General features: G+C 34.9%; 2 protein-coding genes and 1 pseudogene across 4 annotated transcripts in view; 1 reads left to right on the top strand and 2 right to left on the bottom strand.

The window, feature by feature from the left end:
• Positions 1–1,394, bottom strand: part of LOC107730847 (von Willebrand factor D and EGF domain-containing protein-like) — a 6,128-nt pseudogene extending 4,734 nt beyond the window's left edge.
• A 2,444-nt stretch (positions 1,395–3,838) lies between these two features.
• LOC107730846 (transmembrane protein 106B-like) lies at positions 3,839–7,560 on the bottom strand. Of its 3 annotated transcripts, none has more exons than XM_016541790.1 (8): positions 7,452–7,560; positions 6,777–6,988; positions 6,518–6,581; positions 6,272–6,431; positions 5,919–6,059; positions 4,992–5,041; positions 4,852–4,905; positions 3,839–4,571 (listed from the first exon to the last, which is right to left on the bottom strand). In XM_016541790.1, exons 2-8 carry the CDS (start codon positions 6,955–6,957, stop codon positions 4,451–4,453), a joined length of 771 nt encoding a protein of 256 aa, XP_016397276.1. In that variant the 5' UTR covers positions 6,958–6,988; positions 7,452–7,560; the 3' UTR covers positions 3,839–4,450. The 3 variants fall into 3 exon arrangements, with proteins under 3 accessions (XP_016397276.1, XP_016397274.1, XP_016397275.1); XM_016541788.1 differs by having other exon boundaries at positions 6,777–6,969; XM_016541789.1 differs by having other exon boundaries at positions 6,777–6,965.
• Positions 7,561–9,175: 1,615 nt separating this feature from the next.
• The window catches only part of LOC107730812 (lipolysis-stimulated lipoprotein receptor-like), a 15,031-nt gene continuing 13,710 nt past the window's right edge, over positions 9,176–10,496 (top strand). Inside the window, exon 1 of the mRNA XM_016541753.1 lies at positions 9,176–9,432. Coding sequence (XP_016397239.1) covers positions 9,393–9,432 — 40 coding nt within the window. The 5' untranslated portion in view covers positions 9,176–9,392. The remainder of the gene's footprint in view (positions 9,433–10,496) is intronic.

Here is a 10,496-nt window from a genome sequence, read left to right as displayed (position 1 = left end):
AGGCGGTTTAGCCAATCACAACACACTGGGCTAGCTAACCAATCAGAGCCCATCGCCTATTTCTGAGGGAGGGGCTTTATAAAAGAAGGAAATGATCACCGCTTTTCTCAGAGAAGGGACAGATAGGTGTGGAATAAAGGTAAATTATGTGAAAAAATAATGCGTTTTTTAAAAAACGAAGCATTAACACATGTTAGACTGCACCCCATAAACACAATCAAGCCTAGAAAAAAAACAGTGAGCCACCCCTTTAAGTCTATTTAACAGAAACACTGACTGACCAGTAATGTCAGAACCAAATATATAATTCTTCTGTTTATTATGAAAATTTGCCATGTTACAATTGTAATTATTAAAGTTATATATCATAAAAATGATTTATTGATATCACATATTCTTCAACTCTCATTTTGTGAAGAGAGACTGATTTCATGTGTTTCCCTTTTCAAATTATTCCTATTCCCCTGTTTCAGTGCAACAACTGACTTTATGGATTTGTGCAATGTAAATAACACAATATGGGATCAACACACCGTCTTGGCATCTGGAGCCAGTCCAGCTGGAGGGACAGATGCATTTTGCTTCTCCATTCACAGCAATACACTCACCACTGTTCCAACAGCCACCATCACAAACCACTGACAAACACAACACAAACACAAACACAAACAACACATATACATAAGTTAAAAGCTGTGTTGATGGACTCAAAAATTATTTTTTTCTTGACTATTCATTTTTTAGGGTTCAACTTGCAAACAACTACAATTAATTCACAAAATGGAAATTAATTCACAGTTACCTTTGTGACAGTATTTTCCTCCAAATCCTGAATGGCATCTGCATTTTCCAGGTCGAAGGCACTCTCCACCGTTTTTACACTTTGGATAACAGTTAGCTGAAATCAACATGCAAATCATGTGAGTTTTGGCCAATTAAATATATAAAGCACAAGTTTCACACACACACACACACACACACACGCACGCACGCACATACACAAACACACTTTCCATTCAAATACATTGCAGAATAAGTATCTTGAAACCTCACCATATTGGCAGGTTTCTCCCTCATATCCTCTTGAGCAGAAGCAGCTGTTGTTTCGGATGCAAATCCCGGCATGTTTGCAAGGTGGGTCGCACGTCGCTTTGGGGTCAAAGACAAAAGGAAGAGCCACTCCACGGGGCCCATCGGACCCTCCCAGACAGATCCCAGCCAGAGTGGCCAGTGCCGCTAGCAAGAGCTGCATGGATGTACAGCAAAGCACTGCCATTTTTAAACCACACTCTTACAAGGATCCAGAAGGATTGAGATTGCTGGTGAATGTATGTTTGGACAGCATACTGCACTGTGATCATCTACTGGACAGGCATGGTACTGCAAGGAGCCACAGCTGGAAAAGTACCATCTACAGGTGCATCTCAATAAATTAGAATGTCGTGGAAAAGCCATGCCGAATTGAGGCAGTAATTAAAGCTAAAGGAGCCCCTACCCCTACATGTACAGTAAATTAACATACTTTCCAGAAGGCCAACAATTCACTAAAAAATTTTTTTTTATTGGTCTTATGGAGTATTCTAATTTGTTGAGATAGTGAGTTGGTGGGTTTTTGTTAAATGTGAGCCAAAATCATCACAATTAAAAGAACCAAAGACTTAAACTACTTCAGTCTGTGTGCACTGAATTTATTTAATACACGAGTTTCACAATTTGAGTTGAATTACTGAAATAAATGAACTTTTCCACGACATTCTAATTTATTGAGATGCACCTGTAAGGAATGTGTGAGACAGGATTGAGAGACACACAAGCTCAGAGAGTGTGTGTTTAGACGAGTGTGTGTCGTTGTCTGTGGTTTATGGCTGTCTGAAACTTCATCACCAAGTGGTCCCAAATGGTATTCTGACATCAAGTGCCATTTATTTCTTTTGATTTCTTATTTCTAAAATGACTGTTTTCTATTTTAATAAATTTAAAAATTTGATTTATTCTTGTGATGGCAAAGCTGAAATTTTGTAGAATTCTTTGATGAATAGAAACTTCAAAAGAACAGCATGTATGTTAAATTGAAATCTTTTGTAACATACTTTCTCACTTTTGATCAATTTAATGTATCGTTGTTGAATAAAATTATTTTCTTTCTTTCAAAAATTATTGTGTATATATATATAATATGTTTTGGGACCATAAAAGAGAACAGTGAAAAGACAATAACACATTAAAATGTTGCTGTATAGCATAATTTCTAGCAGCTATAGTGACTATTTGCAGTTTTTATGAAGTCCAGTTGCGTCTTATGTTGTTTAAAAGAATTGTCCTTTCATATATTTTATTCACTTTGCAGATCCCAGGAAATGGAGGAAATAGATTCTGCAGATGTCCTGAGAATTTTCCTCCTCAATGAAATTCCAGCTCCAAGTTTTCAGACCACAGCTAACATATTTCCCTCTCAACTACATGCATGTGTATGAACTAAAATTGAATTTAGGTAGATTTTTTATGCTTAGTTATTTGTTGTTTTTAGTCATCATTGTTAAATGCTTTGTTGGCAAGCCTGACTCCAGCATATGCTGAATGTCACACTTCCAGGCTGTTCAGTAAGTAACAGGGCATATTGTAACTCTATCTGCCTGAAATTAATGGTTCATTCATGGTAAATGTAGAAACATCACATGCTCTTTGTTTCAGAGGCCCATTAAAGTTGAACCAGAAGGAGCTGCTGTTCTGGAACATGAGAGGAAGTGAGTAGGAACTTTAACAGATGTGCAGAATCGTTTTTTCCTTCAGAAGAAAATGTAAACACTGCACATATGCAAAGCACATTGAGAACACAAATGCATACACGTACCATTTGTGCTTGAACATTTCGGCTTATTACAAGGTAACTGCTGAACTTTCAATAAACTGTATTTACCCACCTAAGATGTAAAAGTACCATGGCCTTAACTGCTACAGACTTTGGTGGTGGACCACCATAGGGGGACACAATGCCCCAATATTATTAGGTAAATAAATGGTTTCAACCCCAAAATTCCAGACGGTGTTTTACCTCACTCTGTCTATTCCTGTATTGAGGTACCATATCATGTATGGACCATCTTGTGGAATATCGCTGCAGCAATCACACTTTTCTCTACAATACAAACATTTGGTTTTATTTTAATTCAACTATAAGCAAATGAGACTTGACTATATTACTAATAAAAAGAGTAATGTGCTATTTCAGTCTAACCCACAAAGTAATCAGATATTAAATAGACATTGTTTTTATTTATTCAGTGCTTACTAATTTAACTCACCATAACATGAACACTACTGTAATATGATGATAGAAATAAATAAATATTATGATTTTTAATAAAACGTGATCTCGCCAGTGTCCTGAGAAAAAAAAAATATATGGACACAAATTTCGTCAAAGAAATTTTATTTATTGATAAATCCTTTCCCTAAAATAAAATTTAAATAAAATACCATTTAAAAAGGGTTTGATGTAAAAGTGCCATTCCAACAAAACAAGACAAGCAAAAGGGTTAAAGTGAACGAGAAACATCTAAGTTATCAATGATCTACACCAACACCAAAAAGAACAAATTTATGGTTGAATTTGACTAAAATGTGACTAAAGAAGTGCTTTAAGAACAATTAACGGAAGTCCATTTTTATAATAAAAAATTAACCTTTTTTTATTAAATTTTTTTCTTAACTAATATGGTATTCCATAGGTTCCTGCTGAGGTAAATTTCTATTTATTTTAATATACATTTTATTATGACACCTGATTCATGTTCCACTTTGTACTGGCCTCAGAACAGCCCACTTTATTTTGTTTAGTTTTGTTTTTTAAACGTAGTTTAGACCTTCATTCTAAACATTCCCTTAGAACAGATATTGTGGAATTTTATTTTTTTAAATTACTGCAGTCTTAGATGTTGAAAAAATATGGATTAATACAAAATTCCCATAAACTCATGAACTTCTGAAAGCTGGCATGTTGTTGTATGTTAACACCATAGTCCAAAGAAATCAAAAGAGTACCTGCTCCGCAAAGAGCTAAATAACAATAAAATCGGCATGACCGAATGGAAATTGCAGCACACTGTTTAACATTACAAAACAAACGCACAAGAAAAAATAAAATTGTAACGGAGTAGTCAAAGTGGTTTGAGTGTTTGCAGCTCTATGTAAAATATTCTGCTGCTGTCATCCCTTCTCCCAAAATGTACTAAAGTGCTTCTGTCTATCCAAGCAAAACCTTCAGTGCTGTGCTAAAGAATCGATAATGATGGTGTAGAAAGACATCAGTGCTCTGGCTGAAACTTGCTGATCAATCCTGACGTTGTCACCCTACAGTACAGACTTCATCTTCTGCCATTTGTAACACTCAGGACAAGCTTTTGTTTCACGACATGGGAACATGGGGGACTGTGGGTCATACGGAGGGGCGTCACTGTATCACACTCATGTGTCCACGTGAAGACGTGGTGTTTGAGCCACAGTCCACGTACAGGTACTTCTCCTGAGACACCTGCTCAGCGTGGCCAAAGTACAAGACAGTTACAGTCATCCTGGAGAGACGAGAACATAGTATCAATCAAATGGAAATGCTCTTATATAATATTAATTTATTATATAATATTATAATAGTTTGGTTAATGCTTATTTTATCTAATAAAGATCTACCATTCTTTTCAACAGAAATACACTGAATACAATAACAACAAATGCATACAGTAACATTTTTCAAAATAAAGATTTCTAAATATTTTTTCAATCTGTTCTTTTACATAAACTCTTTCAACAAACGATTCTTAAACTGAATCAGATTTTTCATTAAAGAATACTTACTGCATCATGACAACAATGTTATGCACTTTAATTGACTGCATGGTACAGAAGTCACTGTAAAAACAGATGCGCAATCAGTAAGATAAACTGTCTTTATAAAAGTTTTATTATAATATAAGACCTGACTGGCAAATACTCACAATATGTAGTTCATCTCATTTGCTATGATGGTGGGAACAGTGTAATCAACCTAAAAATGAAACATTGACATTGATTACAGTTGTTATCTAAGTAATTACACATATGTGACCCTGGACCACAAAACCAGTCTTAAAGGGTTAGTTCAAATACATAATCTTTCCATTGATGTATGGTTTGTTAGGATAGGACAATATTTGGCTGAGATACAACTATTTGAAAATCTGGAATCTGAGGGTGCAAAAAATTCAAAATATTGAGAAAATTGCCTTTAAAGTTGTCCAAATGAAGTTCTTAGCAATGCATATTACTAATCAAAAATTAAGTTTTGATATATTTACGGTAGGAAATTTACAAAATATCTACAAGGAACATGATCTTTACTTAATATCCTGATGATTTTTGGCATAAAAGAAAAATCAATAATTTTGACCCATACAATATATTTTTGGCTATTGCTACAAATATACCCCAGCAACTTAAGACTGGCTTTGTGCTCCAGGGTCACATATAGAGAAGAACACAGATTACAAAGTCATGCAACTAAATCAAACAGCCTTATTGGGAGGATAAAGGTCACTTATTTCTTTCGGTTATCGTAAAGTGTTAAACTGACGTGATTTTCCTCACCATGAATACAAATTTGAAACAGTAAGGATATGGATTAGTACAGTTGTATTATACACTTTTATTATATTTTATATGTTTATAGAGCAGCATACTATAACATATATTATATGACTAATGATTTTATATTAATACATATTTCTATAAATTATTCATTATATAATTATTACAAAGGTAAAATTGTACAGATAATATTTACAACATTTGTTTTGGGTTTATAATGAAAAATAGTATTATTGAAATATGTATTAACATAAAATTATTATTCATTAATTAATATATCTGAATGAATTAACATGTACCTGACGCATATCCAGGGGGGTGATAGTGGTGACATTACTGACAACAGACTTTCCGATAACAGTCTTGTAGAACTGCACCTGTGCTGTGATGTTGGCAACGTGTATTGGGTAGTAATTATTGTTGGTGATGTTCAGGGTATTCTGAGAAAGGCAAAAAAATACTCTTATTTAATACAGTTAAATAAAAACATGGCAACAAAAAATAACAAAATACCCTGACTTTGCCAAAAGTCCCATCTGATCTCACTATCAAGTCCAATCCCTCCACACAAAGAACAGAATCACAAATTAAACAGGTATTTTTGATCAACAAGCCTGAAATACAAATGAAAAGGGTTTGCTACAGATAGTACCGTGATATTTAGATAAATTATCCGCTGGTCTCGGTCGTATGTGACGTAGGCTGACTTCACCCCAACATAAGAGACATCAATAGCTCGAGGGAACAGGAAGAATACAGCCAAACCAGAAAGTAGCAGACACAGAACGACTGATAAAGACACGTACAATGTCCTGTGATAGCGCAAGAATATACAGTCAGTTATAAAATATAGTATATATCCAATGCTGATTTGAAAAGGATATTGAAATTAACTTACGTTCGTCTTGGCTTCAGCCTCTGGTCACTGTATGGTATCAGAGCAACTAGCTGGTTTTCTTGGTCTGTGAGAATGTCCAGGAAAGGAAGTACACATAATTACATTTTTACAAGTCCAAATAATGATTTATTCAAGCAATGTATTGATGCCACTGAGATAAAGAACAATTTATTAACGTTAAACATTTAGTTTCAGCTATATGTTCATATTACATATAAAGTAATGGATGGTATGGATGGATGGACAGATCTGTTCTCACCTCTAGGTATCCTCCCCGTCCCTTGACAAGTAGGACAGGTGATGCTGTCTCTGCCTGTGAATTCAACATATGGAAACTGTGACACGTCATGTTTATTGTCCTCAATGGGAGACTCTGTGTTTTCAGTCAGGTTCTCCTGCTCCTCTTTTTGCTTTGGCAAGGAAAACAGAGACTTCCCCATGGTTGGGCCTGCCTTCAAAGAAAGAAATCATCTGTGAAATGTAGTGAATTACAGTGCAAGTCATGAAAGATCACTCATATCTAGACGTTTATGCAGTGGTGAACTTGAACATATCATCCACGTGACAAAGTATGACACTGCAGGCTGTTTTATAATGTCATTCTGTCTATAAAATATACATTATTTTAATATGTTATGATGTTATCAACATATTCTGGCTGAGGACACAGTGTACTGCCGACAATCTCATGTTCTTGATAGGGCGTAATATTGATGCTTTAGCAATGCATAATTAAAATGCACTTACTTGACTTCATATTAACGCATTTAGATCGATGCATTTAAAGAGCATTATTAACACGCACGCGACGAACATGGATCGTGATGTAACAGCAAATGGGCCTAAAAACAGGTCAAGCACTATACGAAATGACTCTTATTTTAAGGTTCGATATGACAATATAGCGAATAGGATAGGAATCAATGTATTTTACCTTCGATTGAAGGGTCCTGCCTTCTGTTTGTATAAAATTACAGTTGCTATATCGTCGTTACTCTGCTCCAACAATGTTGACATTGTCCCCCACCCGTATTCTAAGAAGCCCCGCCTCCTGTATTAATAAGCGGCATGATGGTACATTGTGGACGTTGTGTGATTGGACGATAGCTACGTGCGACACTATTACAAGCCAATCATATTGGATAAGGCGGGATTTGCTACTAAGCCCCGCCCCACTGTTTATAGTTGCAGATCAAGTTTCAAGGCCGTGTGTGCTGTTAAAACGTGCAATGTTTTGCTCTGGGTGTAATTTCCTTTATTTACTAAAACGACTGTTGATATGCACGTTGCGCTAGATATGCTCATGATTAGAACTAAAAATTAAAACATTGCATCTTAAAAGTAAAATAATAAATATACGAAACGTTACTAAGGATTTACCTAGAAACTTAATCTACTTACAAGCATAATGATTGACAGCTTTCATCAAATATGCTGTGACAGGAAGGGAAAAATTTGGCTGGACAGATAGAAAGGAACAGTACAGATTAGTTTTTTCCCCAATACAAAGAAGAAGAAAAAAACAATTATATGACTCATGAGTTTTTTGTGCAATCAAAATGAGAAAAGTGCTAAACCACCAAGTAGGCATGTGGTTAACACTTGATTTTTTAACAATTTAACAATTGATTTCCTGATAATAGTTATCATCAGACAATCCATCAAAAAAGTGACAGTATACACACACAGTGAACAGAGGAAATTTATAATTTACAAATATATAATATATATGTGTAGGCCATAACAATGTTTTCTTATATCTGTACTTTACATTTAACATTTTTTGTACTGAAAATGTAAAAGTTATCTGCCTATATTGTAACTGACTTGAAAACTTTCGAAAATAAACCTACACTGAGAAATAATCACATCTAGCCATAGTGTTCCTCTATATATTTGTTATGTATTGATTTTATAGAATTACAAATACATCCAGGGGCTAGGCTACATTAGGATAAGCAAAAATACACCAATAATAATAATAATAATAATATTAATATAAAATCAAAGGATAGAAATAAAGTTTAAAAATATTAAAATGTTTACAAATAGAATGCATTTACAGCGTTCTTATTTTTCAAATATAAAATTATTTTTTAGATATTGCTAGATATTGTCTTTAAAATTAAAATAAAAGTTTAAAAATGTACAAAAAAACATCCATGTCAGTGTTCCCCTATATAGGCCTATATGTGATCATCATGAAACTGAAGAGGATCTGTTTATCATGGCCACATGGCGAATGAGTTCTTCTGTGTTTACTAACAAAATAACTTTAGTAGTTACCCGAGACATTGTTAAATTAGATTCGAGAATCTAACTAGGTTACTTGGCAAAGACATGGGAAGTATCAAAACTTGTAATCTTGGCGATCATTAACTCGGCCTTCAGAGACTGGCAGTGGAATAAACCATTTCTCTCACCAAACGTGGATTACAGGGCGTTGTAATATTAAACGTTTTGGGTTAATCTTGTCAAACCGCATGCGCAGTCACAGAATACTGTTCCATAATACCTTATATTATTGTTCAGGAACCAAAAGAAATGTATAAAAGTCCGTATTTTTAAATACGCAAACTATTGTTCTCTTTTGGACCCCTATGATTTTACGCGCATTTTGCTTGCAGTGGTCCCGCCGAACTCACCTGAGTTTCGGGTTACACGTTCATACCTCACTGAAGGAGGAAACGGAGGGCGCACCATAAAACCAAGAAGAAGAAGAAGAAGAAGAAGAAGAAGAAGAACGGAGGGCGCACCTGCCTGACAAAATACAGCTGCAGTGTCGACGCTTACTCGGATTTTCTTTACATACTTTTGAGGAAGTTAAAGTTGGATGTTTTTAAAGCTCATATGTTTTGAAAGATTTTGAGAAAATATGTCGCAGGGTATAATCTTTACCCTCATCTTGATCACAGGTAGGGGCGTTTCTTCTTATGCTAATGCTTTGTGGTCACTTCTTCTTCAGTTAGTGTATGTGTATAGAAAAATATCAATAGGTGATCAGATTTAATTTTTTTACAGCGCTAGAATTCATGGAGGCCATATTCACCTATCAGTTGACATAGGATTTGTCTCATAATTTATTCAAATTGAGTGACCAAGGGCTATAATAATTGTTTGTGCATTATTAATCCTTCACTTATATTCATATTACTATAGTAACCAGCATCTAAATATCAGATTATGAGTACAAATACAAATACATTTTGATATATATCTCAGGTATTCACACATGTTGTGCAATATGGTTCCACTTTGTCTTATTCGAATTTGCTTAAAGATTACATATTATGCCACTTTTTACAATATGTAATATAAGTCTCAGGGGTCCCCAGAATGTGTCTGTGAAGTTTCAGCTCAAAATACACCACAGATCATTTATTATATCATTTTGAAAATGCCTATTTTGAGTGGAAGCGGAAACATGCTGTATTAGAGCATGTCTCTTTAAATGCAAATTAGCTGCTGCTCCCCGCCCCCTTTTCCAGAATAGAGCTGTGGCATTACAGCTGGTACCTGCTAAAAACATATGTTTTGGTTCTGGTTATCATGTTTATCGCGTTGAAATCATGCGTTTTAAACCGTATTAGTTTAAAGGGGTCATATGATGTTGCTAAAAATAACATTATTTTGTGTATTTGGTGTAATGAAATGTGTTTATGCGGTTTAAGGTTAAAAAAACACATTATTTTCCACATACTGTATCACAGCATGTGAGTACTAAACTAAGTTCTCATTCACACACAAGTTTACGTTAAAAACACACATGAGTTACAAAAATAGTCAGTTATGACTGTGAAGGTAAACAGCTGGGGAATCAGTGTGGCAGCAGCAATATACAGTAAATAAATCAATAAATCCACTGCTCTCTTGTCTCCTCTGAGGCTGGGACTGTAAATAGTGTTCTGTGCTCGTCTGTGCAGCCAATGACAGAACAGTTAGCATGTTTTGCTCAAACTTTCGCCATGGCATTAGAACT

Source organism: Sinocyclocheilus rhinocerous, unplaced genomic scaffold (assembly GCF_001515625.1).
Source record: "Sinocyclocheilus rhinocerous isolate Xijiao unplaced genomic scaffold, SAMN03320098_v1.1 scaffold938, whole genome shotgun sequence".
Lineage (NCBI taxonomy): Eukaryota > Metazoa > Chordata > Actinopteri > Cypriniformes > Cyprinidae > Sinocyclocheilus > Sinocyclocheilus rhinocerous.
The sequence above is the reverse complement of the archived record's forward strand: the minus strand, read 5'-3'. Positions and strand labels throughout refer to the sequence as shown.